Source organism: Sinohyriopsis cumingii, chromosome 15 (assembly GCF_028554795.1).
Source record: "Sinohyriopsis cumingii isolate HCF-2022 chromosome 15, ASM2855479v2, whole genome shotgun sequence".
NCBI classification, from domain to species: Eukaryota; Metazoa; Mollusca; class Bivalvia; order Unionida; family Unionidae; genus Sinohyriopsis; species Sinohyriopsis cumingii.
The window spans coordinates 68,091,866-68,110,350 of record NC_142975.1 but is presented as its reverse complement, the minus strand read 5'-3'; the positions used below and the strand labels follow the sequence as shown (position 1 = coordinate 68,110,350).

Here is an 18,485-nt window from a genome sequence, read left to right as displayed (position 1 = left end):
ATTTCATGATTCAGTTTTATTTTTTGGTACTAACCACAATTCCCAGTAATAGAACAAGTGATATATCATGGTTTCATTTACCAATTATATAATGATTTTCTCCACATTTGGCAGATAGGGGCCAATTTTGGGGGATATTTTCCAGTTTTAGAAAATGGATCCATTCTTTACCCTGTGTTACTAGCAGTTCGGGGGCGGAGGGCGAGTTATTGTGGGAGTTGTATACTTGTTACTCCGTCTGTCGTAGTTTGTCTTTCATGTAAGGTTTGTGTAACTTGGAAACTTTTGAATGTTGGAGGCCTCAAGTAGAGCTTTTCACAATGGAAGATTTTTTAAAATTGTTTTTACAGCACTTTTAACTTAATATGGACTGTGTCATGCAGGGTAAGAGGAAGCTAAGTACATTGAGGGAGTTGACCCATTCAGCAAGACGGAGAAACATTTAATATTAATAGAAAGGCAGTCTGTCCTGTTTTACCAGCTTCTTATAACTAGCAATAATTTTCATGTCATGAAGAGAAAGTTTAGGAAAGATTGTTCAAAATTTAACCCAATATATTTTGTAGATTTATCAGTTTTAACTGGCATGGTTTGTCTCTTAATTTGCCTTGACAATGTATTTCCTTGCAGAAGTTGGATAACTGTAATAAACTTGTAATTGTAATAAATTTGTAATTGTAATAAACTTGCAACACCTACTGCTGAAAAACCTTTCATTTATCAGTTTGTGGAAAATAGTTCTTTTTCAAAGTATACTTTCAGTCCAAACAAAAATTGTTAACCTTCTGTACCATTAGTGAAAGTCATTTTTAATCTAGCGAATACAGGATTGAAACATGCCATTATTAAGAGGTCAATATTCATTGCCAGTTCATGGAATCATATTTTTTTCTTTCTCTTCACAGAAAACTGACTGGCATGGCTTTCCGTGTACCTGTACAAGATGTTTCTGTAGTAGACCTGACCTGCAGAATACAGAAGGGTGTAAGTGAAAAATAAATTCATCTTTGGAAAATTTGGTTTTTCTGTCAGAAATGTAAGATTTAGAAGATTTAATATGACTTGAGAACTCCATGTTCCATTTTTTTCAGGCACATGAAAATTACATGAGAACCAGTTTTAAGAACAAGTATGATCAAGAAATTTTCTCATTTATGATCTTTCGTTGACTGAGCATATAAATGTATCAAAGTTTATGGGTTGCCAATTAACAGATTCTGTGTTAATCTCAGAAGAATACTAGCGCAACATTTATGTGCTTGCCATGGCAAATCTGCAAGTTTCATTTTTTGCATATTCTTCACTTGCTTAAATATACATGCACAACCTTGACCAATGGGATTATAACCCCCCCCCCAAATCAATTACATATATTCCATGTCTTTATGACTGTATGTTTAAAGTTCATTTTAAAAAATCAGAATGTCACTACATCAGCAATTTTTTTATAACTGTCCTTTGATACCCTCCTAGAGATCCAAAAGGAGGGGCCCAAAACTTAAAACCCTCTCAAAGATGGTTATTAAACAGGTAAACTATGTACAAAATTTTGTGAATTTTCAGCATTTGGTTTAGAAGGTTGACTTTTGGACCGCAGGGCAGACAGTCTGACAGCATGTGTTTAAGCAACTACTTATATTTGGGTCAGTTTTGTGTGCCACTGTTTCATCAGGACTTTGTATTCCTAGCTAAACTGGATAGAGATAGCTTGTATCTTGATGGATGCAGTTTTGTTTGATGGAATGTTTATGATGAAACCTCAAATTGTGGTGTTTTTAAAGAAGAAAAGATCTTTTCTACTTATCACTTGTCTGCTCATATTTAGAAGTGGCAGGTGAATCAACTTTTCTGAATGACTGCCTGACTGGACAATTGTAATTTAAGCCATTCATATAGCAAAAAGCAGATTGGCTACATGAAAAATGTCCGAGCCATACATTATACTTGTCTTCAAACAGAAAATTCTTGCATTTTGTTTAAAATTTTGTAATGAGACAGCACACAGTATTTTAAAAATTCTAATTAGATATTCTATAAAAATGCTAGTAAAAGTTTATTTGAATTAAATAAGTTAATAATCATGTATGGGCCAATTTAAAGCACTTTTTAACCTATGCTGCCAAATATATACAGTGTGCATCCTAGGTTGCATATTTGTCTTGCACCAAAACTTTCACTGTGGCTGACTTTTCAGGATCTGTTCAGAATTGTGAGAGAAATATTGTTCATCTGGGCTTCAACTATTTTACTATTCAAATCTATTAACATGCAGTTTGCACTGTATATATATTGGGACCAATGTTTTTCACTAACGTTTTTACCACCAAAATCTTTGTTATCGTTAATAAAGCCCCATGTTTTTATATAAAAGTTAAAACTTGTGTCCATGCTTCAATTCCAATATCTTGGCATTGAAGAGATGTAATGGTATTGTGCTAATTATGTATAGGAAATGCATACCTGACTTATCAGTGCCTTCAGAATAGTGAACCTCAGCCACAGTGCATACCCAGGGATGGTCCTGGCTTTTAAAAAGCTGTCGCCCAAAAAATCACCAACCTCAATATTTTGTCGCCAATTTTCAAAAAGTGTCGCCAGAACAAGTAGTGTACATTTTTCCAAGTGTTAATTTAGTCTTTTAATGTAACAGGCAATGAAAATTACAAAAGATGGGTTAGTTAATACTCTAATTACAACAAGCATTAACAAAATGTTACAAAGTGTTACATGAAGATCCGTTGCGATCTTAGTGCTGCCCACTTGTTGAATGCAGTTTCAAAGTCTAATTTTTCACATCTGTACATGCTGATTCTCATGAAATTCTCGAGAGATGAGATGCAGAGTTTATTTCTGATGTCAGTTTTTATGAGGTTCATCTTACTGAATCCACGTTCACAGTCCACAGTGCTGACAGGTGACACCAGTAGTCTATCAGCAGGTCCCCCCCCCCCCCCATGGCTAGCTTCACAAAGCTTGTAGTGAATTGCTTCCTAAATCCCAAGAATGATCACTGAATGCTGAATAATTTTCAAGACAAGCAAAATAGGATCACCATTCTCACGAATGAAACTTACACGAGTCAACACCTGGCAATATTCTACCGTATATATAAGCATAAATTCACACCCAATTTAGGGATTCTTTCATTCCCGTATTTTGAGAAATAAATAATTATTATTAATTATGCAAAACTTGTTGTTTTGTTTTTTTGTTATTTCTTGTTGCAGAGTTTAAGTCTCTGCAGCCGTAGCATGGCAAAAGGAAAAGATCAATGAGTAAAATGCTGCACTGGCGACAGATATAATTGTGATTGAGATTTTTTGCATTTGCTTTGTATTTATACGCAGTAGTCGGTACTTCAAAGGTTATCAGTTTTCTATGAAAGTTCAGCAAAACAATTGTATTGGTATATGTAAAAAAAAAAAAAAAAAAACGGAAGGATTGGCCATTTAATTAATTGTATCTGTTCTATTCGCGTCTTCAGAAGTCGGACAGTCGTAGGTATAGTTCGGTAGCACGATTGACTGTATCACAGCATAGAGTACTCAGCCCAGATGTCAGCATAAGCAGATTATGATGTAACAATGCACTGTAAAGATGGGGTTGTCAATACGAACAAAGGATGATTAAGGATCGTTTGTGTAACAGATAGATTCCTATGCATTGCTTAGTCAAGTGTGTGGCTTCCTTTCGTTCTCCCTTATAATTTATCCAGTCCAAATCCATGATTGTATGTACAAATTAAATAACCAAAAAGTCTGTCGCCAAAAAAATCGCCAGATGGGATATTTTTGTCGCCAATAAGGAAAAAAAATCGCAATTTGCGACATTGGCGAAGCCCAGGACGATCCCTGCATACCTCCTCAGTATTGCCTATCAACAGTGTAATACATTCTTGTCCAGTACAGGTATCTGCTGACTTGCGCAGTTTTGATTTGCAAACATTTTATGTAGATATGATTTCATATGGATTGTTAATTTTTAATTTTTTTAGGTGAAGACTATAAAGTAATGTTGTCTAAAACAACATAAATTATGATTTGTAAATGGCTAAAATGATTGGTATTAGAGTTAATTGAATTGTGTATTTTTCACGGAAAATTAAGGCAGTGAACTAAAAATGTCAAGTTATTTTGAGTTACTTGACCACTCTGGAGAATGCAGGTGTCAGCTGCGTATCTACTTTCACCCTGTGAGACAGGCATTAATGATTTCCACAATCTTGGAAAATCCCTGAATTTTTTTTTTTATTAGAAGGTAGCCAAAAGTCATCTGAAGTAATAGAAAAGTCATGGAAAATGCCCCAAAATTAGTTCGTTATATGAATATTTTTCTTATTATTTGATCATTATTTTAATTATTTCCAGTGTACACTTCCAACTTTCTGACCTACTTCTAGTAACCATCACACAATTTAGTTGAGGAAAATAAGATATTTGTCCAAGAAAAGTGTGTGGAGGGGTCTAACTTGTGTAAGAATTCTTGGAGGTTTTTTGTAATAGCTGAGGATTTTTATAGAGATATGCTTCCAGAGATACTCTTGGATGTTTTGAAGGAATGTAGTTTACATATTTTTATCCAATATTTGAAAGATTTTGTTGCTGTTATTTTATGTACCTTTTACAGTTTTTTTTCTTCACATCTTGTGTTATCTTATGGTACATTATTGTTATATTTATTTGGATGGGTTTATAATCGTACATTTTTAGTGTGCAATTCTTTATTTTCAAGCTGTTTGTTTTAACTTATCAGCACCCTATAGTCATTATTGTTTTGACATGTATGTTTAAAGCTTATACATACGTATTTGGAAAACCTACTGCCACCAGACTTGCACTGCAGATGCATCATTAAATAGATTTGTATTGTGCAACAAAACTAAGTTGCAGTGACCTTAAATTCAGAATTGCATGTAACATTTTTCATCTGCCCCTCGTGGGCACCTTCTGTATGACTGCACCTGTTGACATAAAAATTACATGCATTTTTCTTGGGATGAATCTTTTTCATGCACCAAAACTGGGTCTCTGTGACACAAATTACACATTTCAGTTGGAATTGGTTGTAGTTGTATACAGGTTCCAACTAGAATGCCTATTGCTGTATCTATAGATGAGTGTAGTTGACAGATGACATGTCCTTTTCCCGGGTTTTCGATATTTCTTCAAGCTTGTGCATGTGTTTTGATTTCTCCACCTTAACCAAATGGCCACAAAGATGCTTTGTAGTTGGTGGTTTGGATTAAGCTGTGTCACACACCAAGTCACTTGCTGCGAACTACTTTGTTTTGTATTGAAAACTTGTATAAAGACACATTTTCATGTTGCATAACTAGGGTTTTCTTGCTTGCCAACAATTCTTCATTCATCTTATCACCAAATGTTGCAGCAGTGTTTGCTATCATTGTTTTTTTTTGTTGTCTAAACCTTTGCTTCTACAGTTCAGAATCATAGCAGGAAAAAATGAACTAAGGAAATATTTCACATCGCTATATATTTCTAGGATTTTAAATACTCCCTACATTTTATGCAGGCAACATATGAAGAAATTGTGGCAGCTATTAAGGAAGCTTCTCAGGGATCCATGAAAGGAATCCTTGGCTTTACTGAAGATGATGTGGTGTCCTCAGACTTCATTGGGGATTCCCACAGCAGCATTTTTGATGCCAAGGCTGGAATCTCCCTGAACAATAACTTTGTCAAGCTTATTTCCTGGTATGTGCACCTGTCCCCTCCTTTTCTGTCACACACACACACACCATGTACACAAACATGCAGAAGAACTGTTTCTTGCATGGTCGATTATAAAGAAATAAATTATAATAAGATTTATCTCAGAACTTTCCAATAAATACATGTTATATCTTTTTGAGAATTTTGATGGCTAAAAGAGACCATCCCAATAATTTGGAATGATATAGACATGCATTTAATAATGAGGAAATGTAAATATTTTTTTTAAACCTGAAAATATTTACAGCATTCAAAATTTAAACCACTAACTTTGAATTATTCATATCTGTACAGTTGGCATTTCCATACCCATGGTGATTATCGCTGGTCTATTAATTGTAAATGTCTTTAATTTCCAGAGAGGTGTCATTTATCATTTTGTCTTCTGTTGTTCATTCTTTTGTTCAGTATATATGAACAGAATGTCAAATTACCGTAGGATTTATACCCAGAGCATGTTTCCCACATTTAATTTCTCTTTAAACCTGTCAATATTATTTGGAACTGTACACTTCTCACAAGTACATTTTACAAAAATTTGTATTGTTTATGGTTTCCATTAGAAGGAATTCAATCCAAAATGTGATGGGAGAAAGGGTGGGGATAGTATTATGGGAAAATTTGTAAGCATCTTGGAGAGTCATAATCAAAGTAGTTATAGTATTCCGCTTCTTGTAGCCTTGGAAACACATGACATACCTTTGTTTGTATAAAGAGGTCTTCTTGGTAAGTACTACGCTAATCCCAATGTATAGATATCCAAAATTACAATTTATGAAGGTTTCATCTTTATTCTCTGAATCAATTAAGTGATCTAGATTTTGAAATGTTACAGAGCAAAAATTGACCAGGTTGTCGCTGTATCATGCTTCATTCACCTATCTTGCAGGTATGACAATGAGTTTGGCTACAGCTGCAGGGTAGTGGACTTGATTAAGCACATGGCCAAAGTGGATCACGCTTAAAGGGGATTCCTGTATCATTTTGTTTGGTGTGCAAGTAGATGGAATACAACTGTCAGCTCCAACTAGATGCTCGATATGTGTTTTGACATTTAAAAAAACTACACATTTCCTTGAAATGCTAGTTAGAACTTTTGTTTTAAGATATTATTTCCCTTTTTATCCTGTAGTGAGAAATACTTTTAAATCTTTGTTCTTGACCAAGTGCATATTTGTTAAATATAGAATCGTTAATATTTTCTTGCATACTTTTCCTATATCACATTCAGGATATTGTGTGCACTTTCATCTTAGAGCTTGTAAATGATTTTCTTGTACAATAGACATCAGTTCAGGAAATTTTGAACAATTTCTTCAGATATGTACAACTTTTGATCACTTAAAATTGGCTTCCCTGAATCTCTACATTAACAGCTATAATCCATAGAAATTCCAAATTAATATTTCCAGTTTTCTTATGTACAATGCCAGTACAAAAATATTTATCCTTATAATTCTTGTATCCCATTTTGTGTTCTGTGAGAACACCTCCCAGTCAACAATAGTGCTAATTGTTGTGACTGTTAACCATGCATAATGGGTTGTATTGGGTCTGAGATTACTCAACTCGCTATATTAGGGTTTCATCTGTTCGAATGATGGTACAACCCAGTCAAACAAGCATTACAGTAATTAAATGTTTCAAAATACAGTGTCTTTTTATTTATTTCACAATTTCCCATTCTTCAATTTTGTTGCTAATGATTGTTGAAATTATCAGGAATTGGTTTATAAGAAGATTCACATAATTCTTATATTGAAATTTCATTTATCGAGTTGAAATTTGTTGCAAACGTCACCCTTGGTAGCTGAAGAGCAGTAACATTGGAAGACCACATATAACCAACAAAACATTCTGGTGTCTAGTTGGTCCTAAATAAAAATGGTGTCAATCTGATAGCCAGTTTGGCCACCCTAGTTACCCTCTTGAAAAATCTTTATTTCTGCTACAAGATTTTCATTTCAAACATACGGTTCAGATAATGTCTTGCTGCTTCTAAACAACAACAAAACAAAAAGTCCCTCAGCTCAGGTGTGGAGACCATGGTAGCCGTCCTGTTTGGAAGATCATATTGGTATAGGGATTTCACCAGAAGATTTATTGTGATGTCTAGTCAGTCCAGAATGAAAGTGGTGCAATGCAGTTATCCAGTATGCCATCTTTAAAATCACTATTGCCATCTAGAAACTCTTGATATTGCAACTCCTCTTGCATGGAACATGCTATCAATATGGGGTTTCACCAAACAGTCATGACATGTTAGCCTTATGCTGTCTAATTGGTACTAAATGAAAAGGATCAGACACGCAGTATGGACATCATCAAAATTGTGTTTTCACTACCATTCCAGAATTAATGGTAATGTTGACAGGTTTCACAAACAGACTTCTTAGGATACCTAGTTTGAAAATGGTGCCCAACAGACCTCCAGTATGGCTACCATAATGAACCATGTTTCAAATCTTGTAAATGGTTCATGTAGATAAGCATATAGTAAGAGAGCCAGGTTCTGAGATCTATTAAGAATCATTTTCTTTTGCAAATTGTTAAGCCCAATGTTATTCTGAGGAATAAGGCAGCAACTATGCAATTATATATAGTCTGAACCCAATTTGTGTGTCATACACAAACAAGACTATGAGCTGCAAAGTGAATACAATGTATTATGATCAGAAAATGCATCTTGTTTCTCTAAGAACATAATTGCATGTTATCAGCTAATACATGATGTAGAGTCATTTGTTTTGGGCACAGACCAGAAAAGGATGAGCATAAAAAGACGCCAGGGCATCAGTGCTGTGTGAAATACATTAAGGATAAGGAGATACTGCCCCATTCATAAAACCTCATCCAACAAAGCACGCACACACCTTTAATACTTAAGAATTTCGTTATATTCTGGTATTACTGCTCTGGTGGCCTAGTAGTTAGAACATCTGCCTCAGATGCAGGAGGTCTCGGGTTCAAGCACCGGCCGAGTCATACCAAAGACTTACAAAAATGGTACTAACAGCTGCCTCGCTTGGCGCTCAGCATTAGGAGGTTAGTGTAAGGACTGGACGGCCTGGTGTGAGGATAATGTGACTGGGTGGGACATCATGCTACATGTCAGCAGCATGATGCCCCAGTGCTAGACATCGTAGCAATATGACTGAAAAATTGTTAAAGCTACATTAAAAATCTAAATCACACAATTCTGGTTTTAAAGAATAATCACGTGCCATTAAATATGGACACCTTTACTAAAATTAGAAGGATCTTAAAACGCTAGAAGAATTTGACAAAAATGAGATGAAGCATCTTGGCATGCAGTTTTACACAAATGTTTAATGACCTGCCCTCATTATGACCACTTGTTGATAATTTAATGTTGTTGGCTGCTTAAAGTGTTAAGAATAATGATGGCTTGTAGATTTGGGTAATGTGGTACAGTAAATAGGATGAACATAAATTGTGAAATATTAATGCTCTTGTCCTATTTTATACTTGCAAGTGAATGCCAATATCCCTGAAAGTAATTTGAAATTTAATAGCAAATCTTTTTCTCTTAAAGGATGACTATTGCATGATGTGAAAAGGTATGAAATTCAAAAGCAGTGTTCTCCTTATAAAAACAAGTTTTTGCCCCAGAAAGTACTAAACATCAGGGCTTGCTTAGATAATCTGAATCAAACTTCCAGATTTGAAAGTGGCAATGGCGCTTTTGAGTTCTATAAATGGTGCACAAGAAAATGTATAAATATGAACTCGCACTGTTACCCTAGAGGTTCATTATTCCATGTAAACATTTAGAATTGGTGACGATGCACATCCCAGATGAAGAAATGTTGTGTAAAGGCTTCCTTTACAGATGTGACTTTGATAAAGCTGGAGAGAAGAGAAATGGAAGACTGTACAAAATATGCAATGGAGCTAGATGCTTCCAACCAATGTGGAAAAATGGCTTAAAGTTGATGTGAGAAACTGAAGGGCATCTCAAAACCATTGTATTAAAAGCTGGATTGTTAATGCTTTAGAATCTATATGTTATCACTATTGGCAGTGAATGCTTGCAGCAAATTTAAAACTGCAATATTTTACATTAACGGTGGAGGAATAGATATGCAATCAATATAATGAACAAAGGTATCCTTCCTGGAAATCAGTTTGGAGTGAACACCTAAGTACATAGGCACAATCATTATTTTGACCTGTGCGTGCATGATTGCAGTGCATGCCATCCACATGACCAGAAACTAGACAACCAGAAACATGTCAAATGCTTAATTGGAACTGTTAATGCACAATTCATTTGCTTCTTTCAGCATTTCTTTACTGCATGGATTCAGGAGGGCATCCTTAAATTATCATTCAGTATCTTAAAAATATCATCTGAAGGGAAGACATAAAATTGTCTTTATTAATATTAGTAGACTGAAACTTAGTCTGAGGAAGTTGTCTCGCATGAAATCTAACAAGTTCCACAAAAACAAACTTTAGAAGCTTTCTTTGTCCAGCTGGATTAAATAATATATTCAACTACACTGTGCATAGGTTATGTGAGGTTTACATTTTCCCATTCACTACTTGTATGTACCTTGCAAACATCACTTCTACAGTCGTGTCAATTAATGGAAAAGGTAATTTTTTTTTAAATCTTGGAAGACAATTGGAACATCATATTAATAGGATAGATGGAAAATGATATTAGCTAGAGCTTCTGTTTATACTTAAAAAGTATATATAGTGTTGCTGATATAATCATATGTAAATTTGTTTCGTTTGTTCTTGTTTCATGAAAATCTGTCTCATTGTATATATGGTATACTTGAGAAAAATCTGGTTGGTTGAGAAAGCTTTGATGTTTAAAATCTTTTTATAGTTGTAATTGAGAATCATCTTGTTAAGTTAAGATGGGGACTTTTAGCCTCCTTTAAGAAAGATTAAGTCCTGCCTGCCTGCCTATCCCTATCCAGCCATTAGTGATAAAGCACATCTCCTACACCATTCAAGACAGAGTTTAAACTTTGGTATTTGATTGAAGATAATCTTTGGATGTACACAGTGATTTCAAATGAATGGTTAATCTTTCTCTTTTTTTTTGTTGTTTAAAATCAAACTTTGAAGTATTATAACTGAAAATCCAGAAGTTTATATTGTCATCAAGGCCAGAGCTATGACCTATGCATTTGGGCTTTTGGTTTACACTCTTGGGTTTTGCCCAGGGATATTCCCAGTGCTATGACCTATGCATTGGGCTTTTGGTTTACACTCGTGGTATTGCCCAGGGATATCCCCAGTGCTATGATGTATGCATTGGGCTTTTTGGTTACACTCTTGGGTATTGCCCAGGGATATGACATGCATTGGGCTTTTGGGTTAAACTCTTGGGTATTGCCCAGGGATATGTGCATTGGGCTTTTGGGTTGCACTCTTGGGTATTGCCCTGGGATATGATGTGCATTGGGCTTTTGGTATACACTCTTGGGTATTGCTCTGGGATATGACATGCATTGGGCTTTTTTTGGGTTACACTCTTGGGTATTGTCCAGGGATATGATGTGCATTGGGCTTTTGGATTGCACTTTTGGGGATAGCCCCTGTGGTATGCTTATGCTGGGTCACAACTTGGAAATTGTTGAGATACCCAGTCATTAACCATATAGGGGTCTGAAAGACGTGAGAATGAACTAGACATACTGGTATATCCAATACAGACTTCGGAGCATGACCCTTAGGTTGTGGACTTGGCTGGAGTCATAACCTGGAAAACAGTTGAGATCTGTACCTTCCATCCTTATATTGGTTTAAGGACATGAGCAAAAATCAGACACATTTCCAGAACAGGTCCTGAAGGAGGAGACTTGCTTTTAGGTCATCACATGGAAACTGTTGAGGTCCTCAGCATGTAACTATGTATTGGTTTGTAGGGCATGAGGAAACAAAATTAGACATGTCAAACAAAGATCCATGATTGTGCCCCTGTGGTTGGTAACTTGACCCTGGCTTATAACATGGAAATGTTCAGATATCCATTCTAGAACTATGTATACATTGAGCAGATTATATATTTTCTAGGCTTGAATGTATCTCACTGTGGATTAAACTCTGATGTTTACCCAACCAATCATCCAGTGTGAAAACTACAATTGACACTGTTCAAATGCTTCTTAAGAAAATTTGGAATCAGAGTGCATGGATACTTTGTAATTTTGTTAAGAATCTTCCAAAATTGTTCAGCTTGGAAGGTTTACTGGAACTAACTTATTGGCTGCATGTTTTGTAAATTTACACATTGAAAGGTTAAGGTCACAGATTAAGGTTCCATTTAGTATGCTGTTTGAAGCTACAAAATTTTATTGATATTGTGGTAAGAAAATTGATTTTACATACATGTGAGACGAGGATGTAAATCTGCCACTTTCATTGTTCTCATTTGAAGGTCAGAAGTTTGGAGGTATAATTTGTGAACTTTTAAATAAAGTAATAGACATAAAACTTGGTATATACGTCTCAGTTCTCAAGTCAGTATCATTTTTTGTGTGTCCAAACTGTTACCCTGAGGCTTTTGTTAAAGATCATGAATATAAATATACAGTCGTAGCTTGAAGGTGTATTAGGTCACAAATTCTCATGGATAGCGAGACAAAATTTTTTTATTCATTCTTCTTGACCTAAGGTCATGTGACATAGCACACTTTTATTATCAAGTGTAAACGATCAATGTTATTTTTCATGGTTGGGCTGTAGTTCAGAAGTTGTTCAAATGATGAAATAAAATATTTTGCATGTTGTGTCTGGTACCGCTATCAAGATCCTGTCTGCAAAATGTAACAGTCATCTCAAAGTTACTTTCTTGTGATGTTTTGCCTCTAACATAAAGCCATTAAAAGTGGTACAGTCCATCAATGTACAATTTTACACACTGACTTTTTGAAATTATCATAATCTATGCACATGCATATATTTCTTGACATGTCGGAACTAAAAACATAAAGTTAGATGAAACTGAATATGTTTATATCCATGATAATTTGATAGTGTTTCATATTCCACTTTCATGGTTCTGTCGTAAATGTTGACATTCAACTTTTTTTTATGCAGCATGTAGCTCAGATGCTGTTAAGATTTTTGGAAGAATGTATGTACATGTTAAAGAGATTGTTACATACCAAGTTTTCTCCAGGTCAAGCCATGAACCCTTGTGGTTTCCTGTTAAATTGTGATATAAATATGATGCATTTTTTCCTACTGCAACACTTTGTCATTTCACCCATTGTTAACATTTGCTTGTCCCACCCAGAACTTTGTAACAGCTGAAGAGATTTCATGAAACTCAGCCCATGTTTATATCATAACTAGACAGTGTGTCAAAAAACATAACGCAGGCCCCAATCAACTAGGTGCAGGCATGGGAAATAATAATTGGGTGATTTTATACATTTTCTGTAGGAAAACTAAACTACTGACAATATTTTAATGAAACTTGACCTAAGTATTTATAAAAATTAGAAATACTGTAACTGACTGCAATCTCAAGCAGCCAGGGAAAATATAACCCTGCAATCTATGTCCATGATCAGGTATAATATTTTCACTAATTACATTTTCATGCAACTTAACCCTGTTGTATATCTAGACTATATAGTCATCCTCTGCCCCTAAGGTTAAGGTCATATCCTCTGCCCCTAAGGTTAAGGTCAAAAGCAGGAAGTCAGTGGTTTGCTTTCTTGTCTTGGCTGTCATGTTTTAACAACTTCATATATTTTATTTCATTTTATCCATTTCCTCACTTTATGATGCAGCTGATGATATATCTCTCAGATCAACATCTTTAGTAGCGAAAAGGGCACAAGATGGGCATTTAAAGGGAATATCATGCAGCCATACTTGCTTTTTTCTGAAGATTTCTTTCTTAAATACATTTATGCTAATTTAATATGACAAAAAATGTTGGTACCAAAGAACTCCTTACATGAACATATTTGTGAAATAGGTTTAAAATTTGAGAAGTGCTCCAGCTGTTGGAGCTTCATAGGGAATGAGACATACCTATAGTATCGTACATTATTCATTTATCATCTGTCCTGCATTAACATATTAAGTGACAGAATGTTTGTTCCAATATCAGATAAAAAAATACACTCTGACATCTAAAGAAATAACTACATTTAGTTAAACATTCGAGGAGTATATTTAGGCAAGTTTAATATTTGGAAGTTTCCATAGTAACCATTAAAACTCCAGAGCAACCATACAGAAAATACATGTTTACACATGTTCCCCCCACACAAAAAATTAATACACTGGAAACATTTTTATCAAAGTATTGGATGAAATATTTATTATGTCATAATCTACATTCAGATATGTGTGTCTTGGTCCCCATGACAGCCAAGTGAGAGAAACAATTTTCCCACCTTCTTCCAAACCACCGAATTCAATGTTATAAAACGTTTAAGAAATGTTTAATGTGATATGTTTTAGTTGATGATGTTTCCTTTAGCTTCCACAGCAACCAATTATCTTTGACATCGGCCAGGTAGAAACTTGTTTTAATAATTTGAAAACTTATTATGAAAGAAATATTTTTTTTCACATTTTCTACAATTGCTGTATGTGTGGAAAACAATAGACTGTTTGCTAAGGGACCAACTAATTATTTTGTCAGAGGGTGAGAGTACACCTTGGATTTATTTTCAAACCAGAAATATGTTTTCTCTATCACCTCAAGATAGTTAATTCTTTTCAACCAGTATAATTGGATATAATATTTTCTTTTTCCACAAATTAGAGTTAGGTTTTTCAAAAGCTATCTGAAGGCTGGAAATGTGTAATTTTGGGGTTAAAATATTCCATCCCACTCTCCATGAAACCGAAGACCTTGAGTTTAATGCAACTGGAAGAAAACATTTCAGATCTTTCTACTTTTTATTACTGCTATTTTTATATATGCCTAGTGAGCCATACTTATGTTTTATAAGTATGTTTCGTTTACCTCTTATAATTCATTTCACTTTTTGGAAAGGAATCAAGAATTGCAACCATTGAAAAATATTTCTGTTCATAATATTGTGCCAGTATATGGGATTTACTCTGTCCATCTATGTGGATCTGTCTTCCTTTTTCTTGCTAAAATTAACTCCTATACAACTTCACTTGTTAACATTAAACTTATCCTGTGGGTGAATTTGGGATAAGTATATGTGTGTACCATATAAATAGAGGGCTCATCCTGTTTTGTTATTTTACGAGAGAGGGATGTGATAGTGTGAACTTTCAATTGGTAACACTTGGAGATGACCCCATTATCCCATTAGACAGCCAACTACTTGCTTTATCCACTGCTCTAAAACTGCTTATAAAAATTGCTTTAATGACAGGAGAGTACATTACTATGCATTAAAATTATTTCATCCCATTGTCAACAGCAGTAGATAGTATTATCACATAAATTAATCTGAAAACATCAACATCCATTCTCATGCCATTTACATGTATGCCTTAGATTACTATTTTGATTTAACAAAAGATCATACTGTATTACTAATTAGTGTAATCAAGCTCTATTTTTAGATGAGGAAAGTTGAAGTTTGGCCATCTATAAATGCGATTTTAAGCCTTATTAGATTTGACACAATCTTGATTTCAATTTTTTTTCAACATTTCATATCAGAAATTGAAAGCAAAGTAAATATTTTGAAAATTTATACAGTAGAGCCCATTTAACAGAGAACATGTATAAAAGAAATTGTTTAACATTCCAAGAATATTTAAGAAATTAACTTTCATAAGCATTGTCCGTTGAAATTAATCTGTATTGTTTGAAGCTGTCAAGCTATATCAATGGTGGTAACTATTACAATTTTAGTAATTACTCTGGATTACAATTTTATTTTTGTTTCTTTACATAGCTTGATTAACATTTCCAAGGCCCAAAGGTTAATTGAGTTAAATATAAATAGTGCTTATTAGATACAAACTATTCTTACTATCAGAAAATAGCATAAAAACAACTGCTTTGAGGTTTCTATTTTTTTCTTCTGTAATCTAATTTTAATAGCACAATACTGAAAGGCCTCAATGCCTGGATGCTTTCCATCCAACTTTATCAAATTCTGTCTGACAGTTTTTGCTTCACAAGGATGTAAAGTAAGCACATAGAATGACTTGTTGTACACTGTGCATTTGTCAGCAGTGGCTATTTGACATTTCTCAAAAACCACCAGACCAATTTTGACCAAGTTTGGCAGAGATTATCCTGGCATGAAGGGCTTTCAAATTTGTGCCAGAGATTTTGATAAATATATCTTCTGTTATTAAAATTTAACAAGCCACCATTGTTAAAATAGAAAACCCTTTAAACTACTTTAAAACAATAGAATTTGCTCATGATTAACAGAAAGCATCCTTGAACGAAGGCCTTTGAAATGTGTACAAATGCAAATTTGACATCAAATATGGCCATCTGCTAAAAATAAAAAATTAAACTTGATCCAAAGCCACTTGACATAATTTGACCAAACTTGACACAAAGCACCCACCATAAAAACCTTTCAAATTTGTTCAGACGGTACCAATCCACCATCAAAATGCAGCTGCCATTGCCAGAAGTAGAAAAACGGACTTCTCCAAAACAACAATAATAATTTTGACCAAATGGACAGCAAGCCATTTGGCACAACAACCTTTCAACTTAAAGTAAACATAATTATATCAAATCTGACAAAGTCTCCTGGTTTCAGGAGCTTTCAAGTTTATACCAGTGATGCTGGTCAACCATTAAATATGTCCGCTGTTAATAAAAATAAAAAGCAAAAAAACTTAAATGATTTGTTCTCCAAAAACTGATGAACAGAATTTGTAATATTATACAGAGAGCATCCATGAAGGAAGATCTTTCAGGCTTTTACAAATGATGCTGATTCACTTGGCTAATGCTTATAACAACTTTTTCTTCAAAATATTTTAATAGAAACACTTGACAGAAAGCATCTTTGCATGAAGACCATTCAAATTTAAAACTCCACAATCAAATATAATTATTAAAAAGTAGGAAAACCTTAATCAACTTCTCCAAAGCTGATAAATAAAATCAAGTTCTCCAAAGCTGCAAAGTAAAGTTTAACAGACCAAACTCTAACAGAAAGCATCTTGGAATAAAGACCTTTCAAATGACAAAATTATGCCAATACAACATCAAATATGGCCACTCTTGCTAAAAATGGAAAGTCTTGGATACTTTTTGAAAACCACTCTGCTGAATTTGACAAAGTTCTATAACAAATTCTGTAAAGAAAAAGTTACTTAAGTGTTTATAATAATTTTAATAGTCAATGTAACTTCCTTTTGACCAAATCAGCTTCGTCCATGTTGTGACCTATACATGTATTTCCCAAATGCATGCAGGATACCATTATGTAACAGCATTTGTAGCAACCATTCTGTTTCCCTTAGTTTTTTGTTGCTTTCATAATCGTTTCTCCAAGGCAGCTAAATCTGTGCTGTATAATGGGTGATTTAGTTTTTCAATGCCACATTTTTTAAGGTCTGCATTACAAATTTGCATGTGTGCAGGGTCATTATCCTGAAGCAAAATGAAGTAGGTCTGGACACTTTTGCAAATAGTCATGTAAATTGTATCTGATTACTGTATGTTGTCCATTCACTGTGGTCGTCTCTGGCACAATGTGGTTCAGAATTATTCCTTGTGTCTTGGAGAACATGATGCACATAACCGTTCAAGCAGATTTGGAAAGACACACTTTTATAGGCAATGGTGAATTTATATGCTTCCATACACTACGTTGTCTCTTACTCTTGGGTTAAAATTTATTGAATCCAAGTTCCTCACATGTAATTTTTTAAGAAATTATAGCCTTCTATTTTGTATCTCCATACTCATTCCATACAGATCTTTACCCTAAATACCATTTATTATCTATGCATTCAGTGGGTACAAACCCTATGCATTCCTAATTCCATGGTCAGAATTTCCTGTTTAGTTAAAAATGTTCAGCCAAGTCTCATTTGGAAAATGTCTGTCTGCCTTCAGTGAATTAACTATTTCTTTCGAAAGGGCTTCCCCTTATATAATCTTTAACCATCTCCCAAAGAGCACTGAAAAATTTCATCCAACCACTACTTACAGATTTAGCAAATTATTCAGGTCCACAAACAACATCCAAGTTAGCTTTCACCTGTGTAAAGAATTGTTCTGATTTTTGCATAAATTTTAATATCACTCTGCTCGAAAACAAACTTCTGACAATTTGTTCTTGAGCTTTTCAATCAGTCCTCATAATGGTATGAGATTATATTTCATTATTCTGCTCTATCTAGGTGTCGTTATTGGCAAATTAGTTTCATTTAGATATGTATACATTGTAATAAGTAAACATTTCAGGGAACGTGGTATTAGTGCATATGAACAATTGTTCCAGATATTTGGAACCCAGCTAATCAACATTTGACTGTATTTACTGCACATATATTTAATATGTTCACGAATTTCACTTCATTTGTAAACCTAAATCCTCAAGTGAAATGTTTCCTGCCATTTTTTTTTATTTTATGTTTTTTTTTTTAAATTTGAAAACAAAGGTTGAATGAAAAATTTTCATATGATTGCCAACTATAGAATTGGCAGTTTATTGCATTTCTGTTACTTTATTACTCATTGTGCAATATTCATAATTATATTCTGCCATTCTAGTGGAGTCCGCTTAAGGGAGCTAAGTACAGTAATTGCAGGAATTAAGCAGCTCAGAC

General features: G+C 34.3%; 1 protein-coding gene across 2 annotated transcripts in view; it reads left to right on the top strand.

Annotated features, from left to right (window-relative positions):
* LOC149782006 (uncharacterized) overlaps positions 1-7,385 on the top strand; it is a 33,467-nt gene extending 26,082 nt beyond the window's left edge. For both annotated transcript variants that reach the window (XM_089933410.1, XM_089933409.1), the window contains exons 8-10: positions 906-984; positions 5,533-5,714; positions 6,622-7,385. In XM_089933410.1, coding sequence (XP_089789536.1) covers positions 906-984; positions 5,533-5,714; positions 6,622-6,697 — 337 coding nt within the window. In that variant the 3' untranslated portion in view covers positions 6,698-7,385. The remainder of the gene's footprint in view (positions 1-905; positions 985-5,532; positions 5,715-6,621) is intronic.
* The last annotated feature ends 11,100 nt before the right edge of the window (positions 7,386-18,485 follow it).